The 24,828-nt window shown below is 33.9% G+C and overlaps 1 protein-coding gene across 13 annotated transcripts in view; it reads left to right on the top strand.

The window, feature by feature from the left end:
- Nucleotides 1–24,828, top strand: part of TENM3 (teneurin transmembrane protein 3) — a 1,088,270-nt gene that overhangs the window by 894,377 nt on the left and 169,065 nt on the right. For all 13 annotated transcript variants that reach the window (XM_079141831.1, XM_079141840.1, XM_079141843.1 and 10 more), the window contains one exon: nucleotides 4,600–4,837. In XM_079141831.1, the coding sequence (XP_078997957.1) occupies nucleotides 4,600–4,837 (238 nt within the window). The remainder of the gene's footprint in view (nucleotides 1–4,599; nucleotides 4,838–24,828) is intronic.

Below are 24,828 nucleotides of genomic sequence, written 5' to 3' on the forward strand. Positions count from 1 at the left end.
TATATCTTTATACATTCTTATGTATTTTATATAATCATTCCATTTGTGTACATCTTAATAGGTAGATTTTAAAGATCAAGACAGTTGCTATAGTTGCAAAGAAATAGTCCTAAAAACCAGTATCTGGGTTTTGTGACATGGTACCTGCTTGAATAAGATGAGTGCTCTCAGTGCTGTTACTGCAGAAATGTCATCAATAAATCAGCAGTTTTAGTAGTCTTTGAAGTACAAAACTTAAAGTGAAGTTACTAAAAACTCCAAAGAAATTTAAGCTAGAGTTCCTGCCCTTCAGGATATAAGTATTTGGTTGGGTAATAGGACATGATTATGAATTAACCTTTCAATTAAAGACAATATGGGTAGGTCCCACTTCAATAAAATTTCTCATGTAATTCTTCACTAATAGTCATCCTCAACAAGTATTTATTGAGACTCTATCTTTGTGTGGTCTCTGAGAGCTCAAAGACAAATTAGAAATGGTTATTACCCTTAGAGAATTTAACAGGGGACATGAGACCTGCAAAATTAGTTAACTGTGATACAGAGAAGAAAGTGAGTACAACTGCGACCAAAGAATAAAGAATTCTAAGAAGACTAAAGAGACGAGCTTAAAGGTTTCTAATTGAACAGAAGGGATTTCATCTTTCTTCCAACTCAGAATAAGTGGAATTTAGATATAGAAAGGTAGAGGAAAATGTCTTTCCAGATAGAAAGAACTATGCCTAAGAGAGGTGGCACATAAAATGGGTACAAGAAACTTGACTAGAGCAAGTAATGTATGGAAAGGGCACATAAAGGAAATGCATGCAAGATGTCTTTTGAGCTATCTGTGACCAAATCTGGCATTCAATTCATCTTTAGAGTTCATTTATGCTTGATGGGCTCCAGGAAGCCACTTGGAGTTTTCCAGGAGTAAAACCACATGTTCAGAGGTATGTTGTGGGAACATTAACCCTGGTAACAGTGAGTTTTGATTGTCACAAAGCCATTATGTCCAAAACTTTTCCTCAAGTCTGGGCAGTCCTTGTGTGGGTGGATTCCCTTAAAGCCAAAGGCTGCCTCTGTTGTGTTGGTTTATCCTTGTGTGAATTTTTGCCCTGTATTAGATTCTCAAGCACATTTCCAGTCTCCAGATCTCAACCCTGTCCTCCATCTCCTTGTGTCCATTTTGAACCTTGAGCATAACCATTTCCCTAAATATTTAGTTATTCTTCATGCGAGGACTTAAAGAATTTTCTCTCTATTCTCAGTAGCAGTAATAGTGGTATTCATCTTAAGCAAACATTTTAATCTTAAAAATACTCCAAGTCATGTAACTAATCATGTCTCCCTCCTTGTGTTGGCAATTAGATTATTTAGGGACATATTTGTTTGTTGCTTTAAAAATCTACAGAACCGTACAGCAGACATTTTATCTGTTTACCTTAAATTTGGCTTTATCTTTCCCACTTTAATTTTTTTTCTTTTACTCTGCCTTCCTTTCTGTTTTTAACTTTATCTTGTAAGAATTTATATACTTAGTCTATCTTTATTAAGTTGGTATAAACAAATAAGTATTCAAGCCCAAACCTCAAGAATTAACCCTAACCCTAACTAAATTCTTGGATTTTCCTTCTGTTCATAGTATACTGCAGAACTTAAACTTCTGGCCACCAAGACTGTCTCACTCAGACTCTGCACTAATTCTGTTCCTTCAGATTTTAGATACCTAGCATGCATCATCTGAACTTGTTTTATTATTAGTAATCCGGAATATATAGTCAAATCAAAAGAGGTCCCAGCAGACAGAACACATTGCTAAATTTTTCTGGGTACCACTGGAAAGAGTATGGATCTTTGCATGGTGTCTTTTGCACTGTAAATTCTCAGTAAATCCTGGAAAAATGAAGGAAGGAGCCTAGGCAAAACCACAGCAGGACATTTTTGAAAACTTCAGTGGAAGTTTTCCTCACTGGCTATGTTTAGGTTTAAGAATAAGAATCCCCAAAGGACGAATGATCTCACTGATAAGCGGATGATGACACATAATGGGGGATGGGAGGGGGGAAGGACTGTATAGAGAGAAAAGAGGAGTGGGAGGGGTGGGGAGGAAGGGAAAAAATAACAGAATGAATCAAACAATATTACGCTATGTAAATTTATGATTACACAAATGGTATGCCTTTACTCCATGTACAAACAGAGAAACAACATTTTCCCATTTGTTTACAATAAAAAAAAGAATAAGAATCCCAAATTATCATATTGAAATGTGGGATGATAATGGGTCTTAAATTTTTGATTTTCAATAACAGTCTTAATATCCATAATGCTTTATATTACCAATTACACAATGCTTTTACTTCTTAGAGACTTAGCATATCCCTGAAACATATAGTCTAGGTGAAAGTTTGTGGGATGAATGGTCAAATGCATGATTAATGAATGATTGAGTGGATTTCATTGGCTTCTTAGAGTACACTATGACCTTGATGGGGCAGTATTATTTCCTTCATTACAGATTAGAAAACTAAGGCATGTTATCATGGTGCCCAAATGTTAGGCCTTAAATTTGGTTTTCTGAATTTATACTGCTCTTTACATAGTATAATATTTAATTAAAAACCTGTTTTATATAACATTTAAAATATAATTATATGTTGGCACTGTGCTTAAAAACAACATGAGGTCTTCTGATCCTATACTTCTTTTTAGGCATAGTCTCATTTGAAATATTTCTTCCTTTTCTCCCTTTGTTTCCATCCCACTGATACTTGCCTAATCTCAGCACTCATAACTACACCTTGCTATGCCATCCTGTAAATAGCTTCTTCAAATACTCCTTAAAGCCATTCATAGAGACTCTAATCATATGCCCTGATGCCGGGGAAGACCATACTAATTAATTAGATGATACCTGAATAATTTTTCATCTATTTAAAATTATTAGTTCTTTTTTCCTAACACAGTTTTAGAACTATATGTGCTATTTTAACCCTACCATTCCCTCAAAAGCTTATTTCAATTTAACTGAGATTTTAACATTCATGGTTTATTGTGAACACCAAATGAGTGACCCAAAGAGGATATGTGCAGTTTCTGGTATGAGGAACTTCAAGAATAGAGGCTACACAAAGAAGTGGCTCTGTTTTCATACTTCAGTGTTTTCTATATCCCTTACTAGAAGAGTGAGAAATTGTTAGTTATTAGATTATATGATATGGATTATTAGAGACCATTCAAAACACATGATAATTACTGATGTTGTGTGCTATGGGAGGAGTTATTTTTATTGTACTCTGTAAAGAGATTTGATAATACATATATTCAAACAATTACATATGTATTCGTTTCATGCATGTAGAATTACAGTGTTAGACTATGTTATTTGGCTTAATAAGCACCACTGGAATTCACGTTGTAGATGAAAGATAGTCCCTGTGTTGCCTATTCTCTTTTAATATGTGCATTTATATTAATAACATGATTTAATGCATCACTTTAAAATTATATTGCATTTTAAACTGCATTTAGCAAAAAATCGACATCCTATGGATGTGGAACTTTAATAAGTTCAGCATTAAACTAAAGAGTCATACATCCGTTTTATAAAATACAGTATTTGTAGATTCTAGCATGTCCGAAGCTAGGTAATGAGATTGAAAGTAGGTCTCAAAGGTTACATTAATTTGAAATTTTTAATTTCTGATTTAATAGCTTTAGGGATTTTCCCATAGTTACAACACAGCTTTGTGTTTATATTTTGAAGTTTCTGGGTCTTCTATGATTCTGTTCTAGACCAAAATATTTGTACCATTGGCGTGGCTTGAGTCTCTCTGGTCACCTATGACTTACTCCAAAATGTAGTTATACTGCATACTGTGAAATTGGAAAATCTGTTCTGTGTGTGTTCTAATGGATGTAACGGTCATTAAGTATATGAGTCTTCTGACGTTGTAATCAGATGTGATTCAGTCTGTTAAGTATCCATGAAACAACATCTGCTTCACAGAGTGACCTTCTGCTAAAGAATACTTAGCGTCTATTAGTAGATCATAGTGCAGATCTGCCTTATTTGAAATGCACTAAACTAGAGTAGTCGACTGCTGTTTAGCAACTAGCTTGTAATAATTTATTGCAGTTAAATAAAGCTTAAAAAAACTCCATTAAATAATTATAGGGATTATATGCATTTCGAAAACCTTTGTGTTCTACCAAAATTACCCATTTAATTTCAGGGTTGGTTTGTTAAAAAAAGCTAACGTCTAAAGGCACATTAGGGGAGCTGTCAGATGCTGTTTTCTGTAGGTGTTAATAAAACCAGATGAAAAAAAAAATCTGAAACATATTAAAACCAAAAGCAATTTTGCCATCTGTTGTATATTAATTAGAACTTTGTGTATCAAGGGTAAACTTGCTCTTAGAGAATGTCACTGAACACCCGCTTAATAGAATAATATGCAAATTTATTAGGTTATGGATTTATATGCAGTTTTTAATTCTAATTCATCTACAGCAGATCCCAAAGAAATTGGTAGTGTGTATGGATATGTGCGTATATATATGTATATACACATACATAGATATATATATAATGAGTTTTCTTTTCTTTTTTTGCAGAGCAACCTGCAAACAACCAAGGCCAGTCTACCCTGCAGCCTTTGCCACCTTCCCATAAGCAGCACTCTGCACAGCATCATCCATCCATCACTTCTCTCAATAGAAACTCCCTGACCAATAGAAGGAACCAGAGTCCGGCCCCGCCGGCTGCTTTGCCCGCCGAGCTGCAAACCACACCCGAGTCCGTCCAGCTGCAGGACAGCTGGGTCCTTGGCAGTAATGTACCACTGGAAAGCAGGTAATGCCTATATTTGAGACTCTCAGAGCATTTGATGGTTACACCACATGATGTACCTGCATGACTGGGCATATTCTACAGTATTCAACTAGCCATATTTTGTAGCATGTAAAATTTAAAAATACAATAGTCCACCCCTTTTCTTATGAAGAGAAATTTACTATATCTCTGTGTTTTTCAGCTCCAGGTTATTGGGAATAGTTTAGTTGCTGAGCCAGTGAGCTTTCCCATTCTTTTCATACATTTTGTTCCCACCGAGAGATGAGAATAAATGACCTCAGTTAACTTCTCCTTACTACTGTTTTTTTTTTTCTTTTCCTCAAATTATCAGACTTGTAGAGAAAAGCAAGGAGATGTAAAATGTGATTTTCAGTCCCCTGCCAGTTAATTCAATGAACATATTTAGCAGCTTCTTGGTTCTAGACATCCATAATCTCTTGGGACTGTATTTATCCATTATATCATGAAATCATAGTGTAGTACCTGAGCACCAGTTAGATGACCATTTATTAAGGATATTTTTAGTTTCTCATAATATGGGGGAGATTGGACTTACTCTCCAAAGTTCCTTCCAGCAGTATTTCTTGAGACATTCTATTCATTGTTAGTTCTATTAGAAAATTCTTCCTTACAGTAAACTGAAAATCTCTCTAAAAATTGCATCCTCTGGTTGTAATCAGGCAACTAGTAATCTGGAACTATACAAAACAGTTTTCCCCCATTTCTGTGATGGCTCATGGGCCTCTCTCTGTCTTCCAGAGGTTTCACCAGTATAATGGTCTTTCTGTGTCATTGTTCACCTTCTGGTGATTCAGTGAGGTTCTGAAGTTATGACCTATAGCTCAAGCTGGCTGACAGGTGACTGTCTGTTCATACAGAAGTGTAAATCATTTAAAACTGTGCTGAGCTAATCTAATTCAGTATTAAATAACTCTGGGTACTAAAATTTCACCTTTTACTTTGAACTGAACTCTGGTGGTCAGTATCTCCTTTATATTTTGAATTGCAGGATCTGTTCTGGCAACTTTGTAGCAAGATTCTCCTAACCTGCCTGTTATTATTTATTTCTTCACTGCCCCAAGCTTTTATTAGACTCAGAGAAAAAGAATTATCACCATATAAAAGCTTAAAAATAGAAGACTCTGGACCCCCTGAGAAAATATCCCCCAAATGCCCTGCCCTGTAGAAACTTTAGCTAACTGCCACATTTAAATTAGCTGCTGGATGAAGAAATTGTCTCACAATGAATGAATTGCTATTTCTTGCCATTAGCTCTGTGATCTACTCCACTTCTGCCTGGAGGATGAGCTAGTAGGAGGTCCTCACAGTTATTTGTCAACAATAAAAATCTGTCTTTTCTTTTACTCTTGACCTAAGAACAAGGTTCCAAAGAACTCTTACCTCTTTATCTATAGTGGCAGCCAAGAGTAGTTGAGTTTTATTGTTTATTTTGTATTATTGAACACTCTTCTGGGAAAAATTAGAAAGAGAAAGAAAAAGTGGTCAAACAGCAGTGTTCTCTTCACCTAGGACAAGATTCATATATATAATTTGCTTTTTTCCTGAGGTTATTAGCACAGAGCTAAATTTACCCAGTGTAATTAATTAGTACGCACTGAACAACTAAGCAACACTGATTCACTATTGTCATTTGGAAAAATTTTGTTAGGAAAAAAGTAATTTTCCAGATGAGTCATCAAATTGAATATGGATCATTGCATTGTAGTTGACAATAATGGTTTTGACAAATATTTATGAAATATGTCAAATTAAACCATCAGAAACCTGTCTAATTTTAGTGATGTCGTAGAGCACGAAAGCCTCACAAACTGTCAGTAAGACAGTTAGCATTCCTCGAAGGTATGAGTTGTAGTGAAAAGATTTGGAATAAAAATGAGAGAGAATTTATTCTTGTTATTTCTCAAATTATACTAATGAATTTTGGTTGGAGGGAGGTTCAGGAAAGAAAGTAGGTCATTAGAAGACAATCAGTTCATGGTCACCACATGTGAAGTTATAGCTGGTTTCTCTACACTCAGACCATACAAGAAACTATTTCCTGAGGGATGTAGCTCAATGGTAGAGCACTTAGCTAGTGTGTACAAGGCCCTGGGTTTGATCCCTAGTACAGCCTCCACCACAAAAAAAAAAAAAAAAAAAAAAAAAAAAGAAAGGAAGAAATCATTCCCAAGGTGACTAGTTACTGAGATTTTCTTCCAGTTTAAAGCAATACCATTAATAATCCATCAATGGAATCACATTATATAGTATTATGAATTGCTATAGGAAAAAAAGTTGATATTATCTCACTAATGACTATAAATAGAAAATAGAAACATAAAAATTATGTATCACATTAACAAATTTTAATCTGTAATATACTTTTATCATTTTCTCGTTATCCAGCATTCACATTTTATAGTGTCACTAATCAGAAGAAATAATTTTTCAACTAGCAGGTATTCAGTGAATCAACCTAAGCAGTGAAGTGAAAATCTCCCACTGTAACTGACACAGTACTACTGTGGTTTCTTTAATAGTCTCACTTGGTTGGAACTCTTGAGGTGAAGAACCAGTCTTATTTATCATTGATTTTTCCTTTTTTAGTTAAGGTTCCCTATTGAGTATGATTCTCAGGCTTGGTTTCAGCTATATTAACAACTTTATCCAGACTTATGTTGCCTTTAACTATTTTTAAATCTAGTGTATAATTTCATCTTTTGCAGTTATTTCAGTTTGTACATACACTCATTAATTATTTTTTCTGAAACTGTCATCTAAAGATTATAAGGAATAAAGTATAAAATTCAGTTATATGGAGATAAGAATCTAGGTTTTACTTCTCTTTGTCTCTTCCCCTTTTTTCCTTTGACCACATATTGATAATATTGGGTACAAAATGGCCTGTAATAATCCATGAAAATCTCAGTAATTTGTAGATTTAGTTTATGTGAATTGATAGGGAAGACATGAAAGATTTTCCACCTTGTCCTGTGTTTCAGTGTAGCTTTTATTTTGATTTATTAGAAAGCATTTTTTTTAAGCCAGGCAGTTTCTTGCTTCCATAAAAATGTTTATTTCCTTTCTCTAATGAATTTAACATTTGCTACTCGTGGAGACAATCAATATTATCATGTACTGTACACTTCTGCTCAGTAAATAAGTAGCTCTGGTCTATAATCTCCAGTGGGTTTTAGGACTCCTAGAGTCACATCAAGATCTAAATAAGCACTTGCAGATGATAAGCAAATCCTTATTATTGTATCATTTTTTATAAACAATCAGTGCCTATGCATATTGCCAAATACTTGGTTATGATTTTCCTTAAAATTCCTTTCCCTTAGCTATTTCTTATAGTTTGGATAATGCACTTTTAAGGCACTTGAAAGCCTATACCTTGTCCTTTGTTTATTTTATACTTCAGCTGGTTCAGTGTATAATAATAGTTGCTGCAAGAATACAGAGCAGCTGAAAAAAAATTCTAGAATACTAGAATTGACAGTATAGAGGCAGCACTTAGAGATATAGTACAGTAACTCCCATTGAGAAACCTTGGCTTTCATCAATTGAAAAGTTAATTGCCTTCAAGTTCCTCATTTATATATGTGAATTAAGTAGCTTAGTAGTAACCTATTAGATGTTAACAAAATGGTTCATTTGTAGCCATTTAATAAAAGATTTATTAAAGTCTTGTTTTATTATGAAGTCTACTTTGGCATTGATAGTTCATTAGTTATGTTCTCATAGCTTTTTACCTTGCAGTTTATAATGCTTTGCTAATTATTAATGTATGAAATTGCATATTAGATTACCTCTTTATTAGTTCATTTTTAATTTAAATATTGAAGTGTCCCAGGCAGCTTTAATATGAGATCAATTGCTACATCTTTTAAAAAATGGAATACCTAAACAAAAGTAGTGTTTACTGAGTTATCCTTATTTCTCTCTTTTCATTTCTCTTTTAAATGGTTCTAGGGAAAGGCAAGACAATCGTACAAAAACCAGGTCTGAGTCAGCCTTGCCTATAAAAACTGTGGGCAACACATTTTGGCCTTAAAACACTAGGAGAAAATATTACCAAGTGAAAAATTGTGCCCCACCTACATACTGACAGCCAGCTACCATTAGGAAGGTAGTAAGTGGTAAGATCCTCCATGATTAAAGATATAACTTCAAATGAAATATGCCTGGGAAGGTAGCCTGTCAACTTTAATTGACCAACTAATGCCATATCCTTTTGTTAAATATAGCTTGGGGAAACCCTAGGTTATCTTGGGGGAAAATATCACACATTATGGAAAAAAAATACAAAAATAAAATACTTAAGGTTACTGAACATAAATAGCTAATCTAAGGCATTTTTAATCTTTAAAATTCCACCATCACTATTTTTAAAAACACAGTAAACTCATCTAAAATTATAACAAAGGTCAGTTGGAAAATCAGACATCATGGTACACACTTGTAATCCCAGCTGTTCATGAGGATGAGTCAGGAGAATCATAAGTTCAAGGCCAGCCTAGCAACTTAGCAAGATGCTGCCTTAAAATAAAATTTAAAAGGTCTGGGGATATATCTCAGAGGTAGAATACACCTGACTTCAATTCCCAATGCCATACACACACACACACACACACACACACACACACACACACATACACATACACACACACACACACACACACAAGCACACACACTAACCCCCCATAAGTCATGGTCTGGTTCTCTTAAAATATGGATCTTGAATAATTATGGTATTTCTCAAAAGGTCTGTAAAGGGTTATGTGTGCATTTGTAAGAAAAATAGGCAAAGAGAAGGAGGAAATAACAATGTACAAGAATTTGCTAAGTGTCCTTTGTATTTAAGGCCTATTTCAAGTTGTGGCTTAAAAACTGCATAGTAAAGCCAAGCACAGTGGCTCTGCCCATAATCCCAGCTACCAGGGAGGTGAGATCAGGAGGATCGCAAGTTCAAGGCCAGCCTGGACAACTTAGTAAGCCCTTTCTCAAAATAAAAAAAAATAAAAAAAATAATAGAAAGGGATTGGGGATGTAACTCAGTGGTAGAGGGCTCCTTGGGTTTAATCTCCAGTACTAAAAATAAAATAATAATAATAACTTTTTAAAAACTACACAGTGAGAGGAGGATAATTCAGGAAGCTACTATAGGACTAATTCAGTGCCTAAACTCTGTAGTGACCATATAATTCATCATCAAGGCTAGGACAGTTCTACAGAATAAACTGATATTTTCCTGGACAAAAAGCGACAGTGTTACCAAAGTTTTGCACCCAAGAATAAAGCTTATTTTAAATCTGTAGTTTCTTATACCTAGGCAAATAAGAATAAGATCAAATGCAAGAGATGCCTTTGGTCTAATACAGGTATGACTCTGGATTTGAACTTTCCTGATTTCTATTGCCAATATATAGCAAATACTTAACCTTTTATTGACCCCTTCACAGACAAAGCTTCTTTGACCTCCAAAACATGTAACTCCCAAAGTAAATGTAATGTATTTGTCTGTATTTTCTTCTCACAGTATCAAAATAACAAGGGGGAACTTAAATTGAAAAGAGTATAGTAAATATTATTCAAGAAGTTTTAAGTTTAATTATTTAAATGTAAAATATTAGATTTAAAGGTAAATCCATATTCATAAAAGTATAAAACAAAAATAAGTTTTGTTCTGAATTTATTCAAAGAATAAACTTCCATTCATGTATCTCCATTGGCATTATAATTGAGGCTTCCCAAACCATTCTTACACTGAACTAAAGTCCTTATTCTAGTCAACTGTGAAACTAAAATTCAAAATAGTCACTACAGTCAGGGAAAGAAAAAGCATGATTTTTTTAAATGTGAGATTATTATTAGCTGTTTGTAATGCTATAACTTCAACTTGGTTGTATAGCCTACATCATGCCGATAATCAAAATAAGAAAATAGGCTGGAATCATAGCTCTAAAATGAAGGTAATTCTCAGGAGTCTATATTGATAGACGTTCTAAAGAAAACCTAGTAGATATAATAAGGGTTACATGACAGTGTAGCATCATGAGAAGAGTGAGTACTTTGCTGTCAGATAGATCTGGCTCTTAACCCTAGATCCACTGTTTTAAATATCTGTGGGATCACCTACAAATTATTTAAATCTAAGGTCAATTTCCAATGCAATAACAATATTCTACAAAATAGAGTTGTATTAAATGGGATAATGATGATAAAGCCCCCTGCACAGGATAGTTGCCCCATTAATATTTTTTTTAAAATAATGACCAAATAACAAAATTGCCTAGGATAAGGGTACCTCCTTGGCTAAGTGTTGAATGAATATCATTTATCACAAAGTAGCTCTCCTCTGTACAAATGATAAGAAAGTCTTTTTCTTTTATGTTATTTATGTATAACTTTTCTTTATGTAGTAGGGAGGCCAGACATAAAATGAAACCTTAATTAAAATTTCTTGGTTTTCTCACTTCTTTTCTTAACAAGAAGTAGGTGAATTTTTATAGACAGGAACCCCAAGTCTGTTAATTTTGTTCTTAAGAAGTAAAAAATTCTTCAAATAATAATGAAAGACAACTATTCATATACTCGAGACATTTAATTAACTTAAGTAGTAAATGTTTGGAATGAATCAATAAAAGCCTTGATAGATGCATTGTCTCCACATCAGTCAGAAAGTAGACCCCAATTTTATTTAAGGTGTTGAAAGCTCCAGGTATATTTTGTGCTTGATGGAGGTACCGTACAATAGATGGGAGTGTTATTTTGTTTAATTAGCGTGAACCGGTTTCTTTTTAATAGCAATTAAGACACCAAGAAAATATGCATTAATCATTAACTATAGACCTTCAATTATTTCTGCAAGCATAATTTCACTAAATTGCAATACTATATATCCTGGTAATATTTGGTTCTGGATAACCAGTAATCTGTATAAAATATTCATATATGATAACCTTAATTTCCATAGTACCTAGGGAAATGAATTCTTAATTAATCCTGACACATTTCTAGTCACTTCTCTGTGAACATGATCAAAGCAAAAGGTCATGGATGCCTTTACTCTGGTCATGGTTAATGGCTGTGATTTAATCATTATCTCCTTCTGAATATGACCTATTCATTTTGAAGCACCCTAATTCTCTTCCTCAGCAACTGTTTTGTGAGGCTGTTTTAAAAACCTCTTACCTTCATGAAATTGTCTGTGAATATGTCTCAATCATCTTTACTCTGTGTATTTGTGTATATTACATGTGTGTATTTTATTGCTACCTAAAATTATAGCTACCTGGTGATTTTATCTTTTCCTAGAATTAATTTTTGTTCAATTTAAAGCCGTCTCTTTCTCCAGAATTTCACCCTCTGGTTTCATCACCAATTAATATATACCCTGTCAAAGATAATTGCTTATCTTTTCCTGCATTTTTTCATTTTTCCTTAATATACTTTTGCCTATTTTACTTCTTTCTCCTTTTATTTCTTACCTGAGTTAAAGCCTGTTTTCTATTACACTATTTTGAGAACCCTTTCTTCTCAGCCCATAAGATTAAATTCTTAGACATGCAATTAACCACCTAAGCTTAATAAATTCTGTGTGATAACCCTTCTGATTCTGCTCTGACCCTCTTTATGATTTTGTAGCATTTCACCTCATATTCTGAACCACTTAAAATGCTACTACCAGAAATCATCTTGTTCCAATTACATCCTGCTCTAATATAATATTGCTGCTTCCTTGTCCTGGTATACTGGGAAAAGCATTGGTTTTGAGACAGATCTATATTAAGATCTCAACATCTGTCTAGCCATGTAACCTTAATCTGAATACTCATACATTTTTGTCATTTTTTTTGTCATAAAATGGGATGTATAATACTTCACAAAAATTTTATAAGATTTATTTAAATATCTTATATAACGTACCTGACACTTAAGTTTGCTTTCCTTTATTCCTTTCTTGTGCTGTTAAAAAAAAAAAAAAAAAAAAGTTGATTATTTACAAAGGTAAATGACAACTACCAAGACAATGAAGAATTCATAGAGATAATGACAACTATCAAGGAATTACATATTGTTTAATATTTGTGAACAACAATTAGATAAGTTTTTCAGCGAGAGATTTTTGCTTTGTTTTGTTTTTCAGTACTGGGAATTGAACCGAGGGCTTTATATATGTTATGCAAGTGTTCTACTCCTGAATTGCATCCTCAGCTCTTTTAAAGTTTTATTTTATTTTATTTTGAGACAGGGGCTCACTAAGTTACCCTGACTGGCCTCAGTCTTTTAATCCTTCTGCACAGCCTCCCAGACAGCTGGAATTATAGCCATGCACCCCCACCATGCCCTACTTGAGTGTTTTAAATATGAAGAATAATCACTAGGGCTGGGGTTGTGGCTCAGTGGCGGAGTGCTTGCCTCTACTGGGTTCAATCCTCAGCACCACATCCAAAAAATAAATAAATAAACAAACAAAATAAAGTTATAAAAAAAAGAATAATCAGTAGTTCTTCAATTTAGTTGGGCTGACTCCTGAGAGGAGATAAAGAGTAAAGTAAGTTTTCAGATACAATTTTAGAAGGCAACAATGATAATATAGGGAAGAAATTATTTGAGAGTGATGGTATAGTCATAATTCATAAAATAAAGGCATGAATGCATGTATGCATTCATTCAGCAGATATTAACTAAAGTCTTACAACATGCCATTGTGAAAAAAATTTACTTCTGTTATGTAGGACCTGGAGATGTTATGACTGCTTTTGAAAAAGATGGACTGTATTCCAAAATAAATTTCAGAATTGGAATTAAAGATTATTTTATTTTATCTTCTTTTTGAGGTTCATTGAAATTTAGTGTTCTTCCTGAAGTCACATGACGTAGTGACAACATTTTCAATTAGATCTCAGGTCCTAAATTCTAACTTCAATATCTTTTCTTCTAGTAGTAGTCTCTATAATTTTTCTATTACATCCTACAGGAAAATAAAAATTGTGAATTTATTAAAATTTTACTTAAATACATATAGCAACATACTAATCTTATGCATGTTTTCATACATATTTAAAATTAAAAATTTTGAAGTTAAAATTATTGTTGCAGATTTTAATTTTATTTTCATTGTTTACTTGATCATTTAGTTATTAAATATAAACATGTAATTATTAAATATAAGTAAACTTTACTTAATATTAATTATGCTATAAACATTTTTCAATCCTAATAATTATATGTTTTCTTGAATTTTTTTTTTCTGATATTAGACTAACTTTTTTGATGTCCACTGAGTCTACTCATGCTCATGTTCCAACCACCTAATTGAGATAACTAACCAGCCTTTATGAGGCTAAAAAATGAGGGCATCACTAAAAAAACGAAGGCGTCACTTCCTTGTCTTCTACTCTTAACCTCCTCTCAGAATATCTCATTAGGCATTAGTGAGGGAGAGACTTTGCAACAAAAGCACTGAGGGTACATAGGCTCACTGCCATAAGGATTAACTACTGTACAAGTTTAATATCTTTCTAATTTTTTAGGTAAGAGATAAATACCAGATTGATATATAATAGTTAAAGAGGAGCTTGGATACTTCTTTATCTCACTGGTTTATATTTTAAATAAGCCAAGGTACCTACCATAGAGACTATGTAAGTTTCAAGGCCAAAAGTCCTGATTTTGCCCTTGTACAGCCTTTGACAAATTCATTAAATCTCTATCTCCTTATTTTAAAATAGTAGATTATGGGATTGAGGAGTATTCCTGTGGTAGAGTTCTTCTTCAGTATGTATGAGGCCCTGGATTCAATCCACAGCACTAACAACAATAAATAAATAGTAGATTTTATAACATACACACATGCGCACACACACAGAGCAGGGATTTTGTAAAGCTCAAATTTGATAATGTTTTCTCGCCATATGATACATAGTTGTCCAATAAACTTCCTGAAATTCCTCCCCACCCTTTGATCTGATCGTGCTGTTTTATTTTGTCATCTACTTCTTGTCCACTGCATCTCAGGTTGGTGGTTAACTAGGATGCCTTCAATGTTTCATACAACCCTGAAATTCTTTTATTCTTCAAAAATTTATATCTATACCTGAAAGTCTTTATCTTATTCATCTTTCCTTCTCAAATGTATTGAAAGAACTTTTCTGATAATTCTAAGCATAAATGGTCATCATTAATTAAATGAATTAATAATTCAATGGATGAAGTCTTCGCCAAATAGACCATAGGAATTTTAAAGATGTTCTTTTTCATCTTAATTTTCATATATTTAGTATGTAATAACTACTATGCCAACAGAAGATGTAACTGATATATTAAAACATGTAAGAAAATCTCTAATATAGATTTTTATACTTGAAGCCATGGGTACACCATTAAAATAACTAAAATGTGAAACAAATATTGTTAAGCTATTTGAGCCTTCTTGTTAATGGTTAGAACAAAAAGAGTAATTTCTGCACATTGTTGTTGTTCAGTTCTTAAACTTCCCAAACAAAATCTGTAACATGCTTTGTGCTTGACTACAGATGTGTCTAGCTTAAGTAAATCATAATAGAAATATTTTGTTTCATAGTATAGCCTTTTACCATATTCAGCTTTGATTATACTTAATTTTTATATAACTCTCTTACTTGCATAAGACTGCAAAAACTAAGTGTAAAAGTAGAGAACTTATAAAATGTATTTTCCTCCAATCTCCTTCACAATTTCTAGTATTATCCCCCTCAGTTTTCAGAGATTGGTTAGCACACCATATTGTACTGCCCATGAACATGTTTTCATATTTAATGTAATTATTAATTGTTAAAATGTATAATGACAAATATTGCAAATTTTTATGTAAAATGTTAAAAACAGCTTTTGTCTGAAACACTTTATTGAACAATTACTGATAGTTCATATAAATTCAGGTAGCAACAGTGAAATGTATCTTGTTTATAAGCTTTTCATTTAAGACATTTTTCTTGCTTAGATCACCTCCCAGTGTGAAAGTTGTCCAAAGATAATAGCACATCAATTCAAAAGTGTAATAGATTTGAGACCACAACATGCTATCAGCATGAAGTAGTAGTTTATCAGTCTCAATAACGCACTGTGTCACAGCCAGAATCATTACATATTTGTTCTTTTGTTTTCATGTCAAAATATATAATTTATAGCCTAATGTTGATTGCTTACATGGGGTATGTTTAATTTTCTTATTTAAAATATTTCCCTTTAAAGTACATACCAGAATTAATTTTAGGTAATAAAAAAGAAGAGGCATTTTAATTAGTGAGAGTCTAAAATATTTTCCTTTTATAATTGCATAGTATACTACTATAAAAATTTTATAATTAAATTTATAGTAATAATGCCTTTATGTTTGAAGCAAATTAATCAATCCATTGAACAAGTCCTGGCAATTTCTTAGAAAATTTATATACACATATTCATTCACAAATCTGTTTTCCTTTTCTAGATTCACCCTTCTTAAAAATTTAAGATGAAATTATCAAAATACAAACACAAATATTAAATTTTAGTTTATTATTGGTTCACCATAGGTATGTTTTATTATTTTTTAACTTTTCAGTCCAGCCTTGAGACACAATGTCTACCTGCCATTTGCAAATTTTATTCTTGGATCTAGCTTTTGTCAAGTACTTACTGCTGCATTGGTCACTGAAGAAGTTAATTAAAAACTGGTCCTCTTAATACTTTTTACTTTCATCACAGCAGTTGAGTACTCTTCAGGTGCTCTTGCTTACACTCTCCAAAAAATGTTTTTCAATAATTTCTAAAGGATAAAAGAAAACACTTTCTTATTAACTATAATTTTAAGAATTCAGTGTGGAACTGATTTTACAATTAGGCTAGTATTCTGGACCTATTCAATTTGAGTAAGAGAATTTTTGTCATCACATTGTCTAATAGATAAGAAAATACGGGAGCTGTGGCCTTTTTTGGGGTGTGGTAGTGGCCCAAACTGGGAAGATCACCTTGAGTGATAATACTTTGTCCTCATCAATCTCAAAGTAGGAGAAAATTTTGGCAGGAAGCATGTCGTACAGGAAAAATATTTTTTTTCTTGTTCTTCTCAAAAAGCAGTTATATAAAAGAAGTAAGAAGATTGTATGTGTTTGTGTGTGTGTGTGTGTGTGTGTGTGTGTGTGTGTGTACAAAATGTATTTAAGGTATTTAGTATTGAGCTTTGCAGAAGAGTCTCTGCTAAGAGATAAAGAGAATGAATAATAGCTTTTTCTTGTATAAATTTTAATATGAGTAATAAATTGAAATGATTTTTAGAAGAAAAAGAATAGGTAAAAATTACCGCAGATGGAAAAATTAAGAATAGAGAACTAGCATTATATAGAAAGCAGTCAAACATTTTGGGGTGTTTTAAATGCTCATGGTGAACCATCAGCATATGTAATGCCCATGGTGAACCATGGCTTGTACATGGCTCAGAAGTCCAAATATTAAGTTCAAGAAGAAAGGGAAAGAGACCCTTCCCTCTAAGGAAGGTACTTGTGAAATAGGATACTTTGCTGGTAAATATTTTAGAAGCACATGGAAATATTGATACTATAGAAAATGACGAAGAACCAAAGCAGAAGAGGTGTTGGTGTCTCCTTTGGATATAAAGGATCAATAAACATGATACTTAAAAGTTGCCAGAACGTTAGAAAGGATCAACTTAAGGAAGACTTAACTAGTCAGAGAATTGAGGGGAGAGAATAAAAAGGAGAGGTGTTGAAAGTAGAAAAATTCAGAGTGTGATAACAAAGAACAATGAAAAATGTTGAAGCCATCTGATTCTGAAGTCAGATGGTTTGAGTCTTAATATTCTACAAATTCTATTTGTTGTAAATTGACCACTCAAAGGAAGGAACCAGCAGTGACTTTCTAAGCAGGAGTCTTTTGAATTGATTTTCTGATATGTTATACTATCTTAAAGAGAATCTTGGCATTAAACTGAAGTTAAGAAACTAATGTGCCAATATTCCTACTGCAGTGGTTCTCAAAGTATGGTTGCTGGACCTGCATCAGTTGCTGGGATTCCTGCCAACCCGGACCTAACTGTAGTTTAACAAGCCCACCAGGTGATTCTCATGTAGGACAAAGCTTTAAAAAAATCTCTGCTCCTATGGGTGACCTAACCCTCATAAGCCTTCCACAATTTATGATTCTATAATCTGTTTGACTGTACTGTTTTTGTGTAAAAGATGGATTACTACAGAATGCCTTTTGCAAATTTCTGTAGGTACTAGTGTGGATGGGTTTGTCCCTGAAATTTCACAGAAAGCTTTTTAATCTCTAAGGAATTTTACGGAACTTCTGAGGACCAACATCCTCAGCCAATAGATATTTCTTTCCAAATAGCAAAGCATTTAAACACAGTAAGTAATTTTATAAGATGTTTCAGGGTGTTTTGATAATAAGTTGTCAAAAGGTACTGGAAACAAACAGGAACCAAAACTTAAATAAGAATGGGTAATTTTCCATATGGATTTGCTTTTTTTAGATTTCTCTTTAATAACTGCAATAAATCTTGTATTTCTTTTCATTGTTATGTAAAGCAGTAATTTAGACTGCTTTTTTGGCCTTTTAATTAGTTATAAACATGTTGCTAAAGATACATTTGACAGATAATCCAATTGTCTTTGGAACCTAAAATTCAGAATTCGACAGTGAAAGTTCTATAGACTGATAAGCACAGGTTTTAAGTGTGCAAGATGCTTGCATGATAGATAATATAGGGACATCATTTCTTTCAAATACTTACTGACAAATATTTGGGGCTGATTTTCTTTCTGCATTATTTAATAAATATACTCTCAAGTTAATACTACAAGTAATTAAATGAGTGATAATAGGCAATATGGAAGGTAACAGTAACAATTAAATGTCATACATTTTAACAGTTCTCATTAAGTATTTTAAAATGCACTCAGAGCAAACTATTCATTGTTTTGACATCAAGTGACTAAAACTATATTTAACTCGGTGCTTAATTTTAGCCTTCGTATATTTCCAGGTAAATTTAATCCACAAGTATGGGATTCATTTGCTTTAGATCTGAAAATGTCATTTTGGAAAAGTCGTTTGATGTTGAGGAAATCTTGTGAAACCTTTAATAAGCCTCTTAAATCCAGAAAGTTATATTTTGCTGGAAGGAAAAAAAAAGACCTATACCTTAAAATTTTCTTACCTCTTAAATGAAAACTTTGGATATTGAAAAGTTTGTAAATTTGGTCAAATCTAGTCAATCATTCTTCTCACTGGCAAATTGTCTTTGAAATCAGAGCATCTAATTTGAAGAAAGCAATCTGTATTCTAGGTACTTTTTTATTGATTTGCCTACAAACCTCAATAGAAAGCAGGACTTCAGCACATTTTATTGAAACAGTTCACATTTGGTTTAGTGTAAATTAAGCCCTTTGTCCAACAAAAAAATCTAGGAAGAGAAAGAAAATGTCAGTATTTCCTTGCAGTAGTGCTTTCTCCCTGTATGATATAATAGATGCGATATGAAACAGAAATATCTTCCCAGGTGTCTGTGTCACTAACAAAGCTTTCAATTGTGCCTAAAGGACAGGATCTGAGCAACAACTGCTATACTCTTCATATTCTAATCATTTGCTTTGTTAATCTGCAAAAAGGTTTTTAATGCCATATAAAACACTGAAGAAAATAAACTATTATCTATGAAGATAACCACTTATGAAGTTAGTCTAATTAAAATTTCATTCAGTAGTTACATACTTTGAGTTTTATTTTCTGCCCTAATCACTTTGAATAATGCTGTTACACATTTTACAGGGATACTTTTCATTTGGGGTCCCTATAATTTCTAACTTATTATACCATTTATTTGACATTAGAAGAATAATGTGATTATATTAATCCCATGAACAAAAAGACTATTATTAACCCATTTATTCTATTGACATGTATAAGCTTATCACTTATTAAATTTTGTATTTAATAGTAGGATCTCCTTAAATAAGCATTATCATATTGATATATGACATAATACTGAAGGACATTTAAATCTACTCCAAATAATTTATCTTCCCCCTAAAAATCTTATGCTGGTAATTTCTGTGATTATGACTTTGAAAGACAAAAATCAGTGAAAAGTGAACAAAGCATACCTGCTAAGAGACAGGGTTAAAAAAAGCAAAATATATTTATAAGATGCAACTTTATGCCTGAGATATGAGTAAACAGAAATGATGACTAAACGTATGGAAGTAACTTGGTATACTATGCAGGTCCTATATTTAAAACTTAACATTTCAGGCCAGGCATAGTAGAGCACAGCTGTAATCCTAGCAACTGCAGAGGCTGAGGCAGGAGGATCACAAGTTCAAGGCCAGCCTCAACAATTTAATAAGACCCTGTCTCAAAATGAAATTTTTTTTAAATGACTGGGGTTTTAAAATGACCAGCAATGTGGGACAGTGGTAAAGCACCCCTGAGTTCAATCCCCAATACCAAAGCAAAAATAAAACCAAAACAAAAATAAACAAAAAACATGACATTTCATTTGAGGGTAGATAGAAGAACATTTGAAATGAAAATGTTACTTTTGCCTCTTCTGTGCCTTCAACAAATAGATTGAAAGAAGGAAGCTGAGGTATAAGAACATAGAACTTATTTACCTTAGCAAAAAAGGAAAGAAAGAAAAGAAATGCTATCAAGGAAAGCACGCAGGATTCTCTGACAGGCTGAACCTGGGTGAGAGAGGGAGGACACAAGAAAGAAGAGAAATTGAAAAGTCCCTCAGTTAGGAACCCAAAGGACAGAGTCACCAAACAACAACCCAGAAAGCAAGAATGAAGACAGCAGGAAAAGATGAGGAAAATCAGCCTTTGTCCTTACTAAATTTAAATTTGTGACATGACCCATAGAAAGATACATCAGAGAATCCTTTAAAACTGTAAACTAGAACAGAGGTTGGAAGCTGAAATAAAACGGTTGGTCAGAAAGCAGATCAGCAAAGAAACAGATCATTCAGCTTACAAAGACAAAAGAGCAAGTATTAATTGTGCTTAGTATGGAGTAACCCTTGCCATTTCCACGCCCGCAGCTGCCTGGCTGTGCAAGTTAACGCTGCGGTGCAGTTCCCGAGCTCAGTCTTGTTGTTGTTGTTAAATAGAATCCCCCTCCAGATTCCAAAGCCACAAAGCAACTGTTAGTGTTCAGTGACCTTCTGCACCAGCTGTCTTTGGGGCTTTGAAATTGATTTTCCTCTTCTCCGTCTCTGATAGTCTCTCTTCAAGTGTGCCTCTCTAGTTCATCACCAGAGTGAAAACAGTGGCACAAATAGCTGAGGAACTGGAGGCAGGCGTCACGCAGGGCATCATTAGAAACATCAGAACAAAAATCAGCCGGCTCCGGTGTGCTCTGTGTTAAAAAGAAGCTGCTGCTGCTGCTTTATTGCTGAATACAATGGGGAATATTCTCACAGGATTCACTTTTTTTTTTCATTCCCAAATATGGTCTGAGGAGTAAAGAAAATTTCTGCCTTTATTCTCCAAACCTCATGCGGATGCCAGGTCAAAAACCGTATGTTTTTGATAGTAATTTTGCAGAATGTTTTATATGTAGGAAGCATACTCTCAAAGCTGTGTGACCTGGCAAAGAGTCATAGGATGAGGAGAGACTAATGACACGCAGAAATAGGTGACTTATAGAGAATTAGGTGACAAAACAATTTTCTCATGTGGATAGTCATTGTATATGCCTCACATAGCTGAATTTCAATAATTAATTTGTTCATTTATTAAATATTGGTGGGGTTCTAAACATAAAGGAATAATTATGGTTGGACCTTGAAACAGGTAAAAAGGAGACCTGGACATAAAGACATTTATTAATCACAGAATACACTTCATCAGTGTTTTTATTTTATATATTTCAGTAGAAAGGACTTGTTGGCCTTTGAAAGATGGCGTCCTGTCTGAAACCCCTATAACTCACACAGTTCTACCAAATCTGAAACCACATGTTCTCCGCCATAGAAAATAAGTTGACATAGCCCTTTCCTACTATGCCCAAGATCTTTGTACACGTATATTGTACCTATCTATTTTGAGGCCTGTTTTTCCCTGAAGGAATCAGTCCTTGCTCAAAGGACACCATTTGTAAACAGTTTCAAAATGCACCAATTTAAACACTCTTTACTAATTCTTTCTTTACTTACACAGTAGGAAACCATCTCAAAATCTTAAAGGCTAATGATTTTAAATTATAAAGCACTGGTGATCTGGCTTTTCTTTCAATGTTTTATAATATTTCTGTATTTATTATGTCCTATATTTCCCAGTCCTTTATCTAAAGCTCTCCTGATACGGGTGGTCATTGAGACAGAGAAGAAGGAAATGTATTCCTGAGATTTAAAATAGTGGCAAAAAATACTATCATACCCTGTTTTTTCTTGCAACAACAAAAGTAAATTTATATATTAAATAAATTAGAGATTCTTTCAGGTAGAGAGCTTTTCATTTCTCCTAACATTGATGAATAATATATTTTGGTACATCATATCTTTTTTTGTTTGTTTGCTTGATTTTGGTGCCGGGCATTGAACACAGGACCTTGACTCATGCTAAGCACATGCTCTTCCACTGAACCACATCCACAGCTCCTACATCTATGTTTTCAATATCTCAGAGTTGTATTTTCTTTTAAGAAAAATAATAATTTGATACTTTGCAACCTGCCAAGATCACCAGTCCCAGTGTGTATGGAAATTAAAACATAGCTATCTAATTTAAAGATAGCATCTATCAAGCTCATGTCCTGCACGTTGTAGACATTCTTGTTTTAGTGTTGAAGCTAAGATCATAAACGTTAGGGTTTTACAGGCTCAAATTCAAATCCCATTCTCTTTAAGAAATTACTTAAACTTAACTTTGAATAAAGCATAACATTTTCCAGGAATGCTTCTCATTTTGGGTCCCTATAACTTCCAGTTTATTTACATCTTACATATTTTATGATTTTGTTTATTTATTAGCTATAACTTCTTGGCTAACATACTTTATTTTTCTGAAACTCATATCCTTCATCTACATCATGGCTACCATTTTATTTTACACATATGTATTGAGCCACTAGCATATGCTAGGAACTTTTTCAGTCCTGGGAATATAGAGGTGAAACTGACATTGTAGTAGAGAAGACAAACATTAGACTTGTGTATTGGGCATATCATTCTTAGTCCATCAACTTAACAGGCTAGAATTACCACTTTAGTTTTCCATAGTTCTGTTTATATTTTATTTGAAGTCCTCATTCCTAGAAACTTTCCCTTAGCTATTTTAGGTCCCTCCCTCCCCTACCCAAACCCTTCCATGATGCCCTGAGCACAACAGGAAGTATCTGGTGCTTGAGTCTTTTCCACCAAGACACTGAGTTTTCACGCTGTCTATCCCTTTGTTCTCAATCCATGAATTACTGCTGAGCTAGTCTTCATTCCTGTCTGTGAGGTTCCTTCTGGTACTATTCTGGAAACCATAGAAGTAATTTGGCTCCTTTGCAAGTTATGCAGAAGCATAGGAATCTCAGTGAGGCCCTCACAACTACATCACCTACATACTCTAAGCCTCAGTTTCTCCCTGGGGTTCTGTCATCTCCTCGTTTTTCTATCTGAGATATAAGGCACTCTCAGCTCCCCCTCACCCTCATGCACCCTAGAAGAGTCAAGTAGAGACTCAACCAGGACTCAACCAAGGAAACCAGGAGAAGAGATTTTGTCCCTGGAATATAGTGAATTCCTCTGCTTTCAACCATTGCCTTTGGTTTCTCTTTCCTAGTCCTTAATAAAATGGGATAGTTTTCTAGTCTAAGAAGACTCTTGATTTTCTAAAGTCTGTTTCTTTCAGACATTTTGGGTATATCTCATATCCTCTCTATTTCTGCTTTCCCCAGAATGTGCTATGGTATTAAAGACTACAGCAAGGATGTATCTGTCTTTGGTCGTAGGTCTGTATGCCTGTTGCTACTCAATATTGCTTGTTTCTATATGCATAGCTTCATTGGGTAGCTCTCTCTGTGTACTTGCACTCTCTTGCATATACTCGCTTCCGCCCCCCGCACCCCAAACATGGCATGGAAGTAGTCTAAAAAGCCTCAGCCTCCTTTGGAGTCTTGCTATCCACCCCAGCATGCTGCCATCAATCAGAGGCAGGCCTTTCTCCCTGGGCCCTGTTGAACCCTCCCCCTCTGCTCTCATTGCTCTTTGCCTTTTTCCTGCCTGAAGATATTCTCCTCCTCAAGAAGGAAACCTCTTTTTTTGCTCACACTGTTTTTCTCCCAGACATTCTAGTTATACTCCAGTTCACTCCATTTCACCCAATAGTCTGGGCTTTAAAAAAACCAATAGAGACTTGGGCTATTTCTACTTTTCATTTTATTTCATCTCTTTTGGAGTTAATGAAATAAAACACTTGCTGGAATTGAGAAGGGTGAAGCACAGTAAACATGGGAAGAGGGAAAATATTTCTGGTGGAAAAAAACACACTAAAGAGTATTTCAAAGATTTAACCTACTGCACAAGTAGACAAATAAGATAATAATTATAGAAGATACTTTGAAGAAAATACACATGGTGATATGATGAAGAGTAAAGGAGACAAGTTGGATTGGGTGGTAGGTAGTTGAATCAGAGATAGAACTTGGAGGATGAAGGACGGCAATATTAACAAGTTATTTTGTCCTTCACCTTGCACTACAGTGGATATGTAATGAAAAAATAAGCAGGGTATGGCCCTTAGTAAGTGCACAGGAATTGGCGGTTATCATTATTGTCATTGGTGAAGGGGCAGATGGACAGCTAGCTGATGTCATTAGCTAAACCATCATCCAAAATGGAGGGGATGCTAAAGCCCTCAGCTGCAGGCTGAGTAAGCCAGTTGTTCCACAATCATGGGAAATATCAATCCTTTCCTACCCTTGGCAAAGGTGATCATTCAGTGTCC

Source organism: Sciurus vulgaris, assembly GCF_902686455.1.
Source record: "Sciurus vulgaris genome assembly, chromosome: 5".
Lineage (NCBI taxonomy): Eukaryota > Metazoa > Chordata > Mammalia > Rodentia > Sciuridae > Sciurus > Sciurus vulgaris.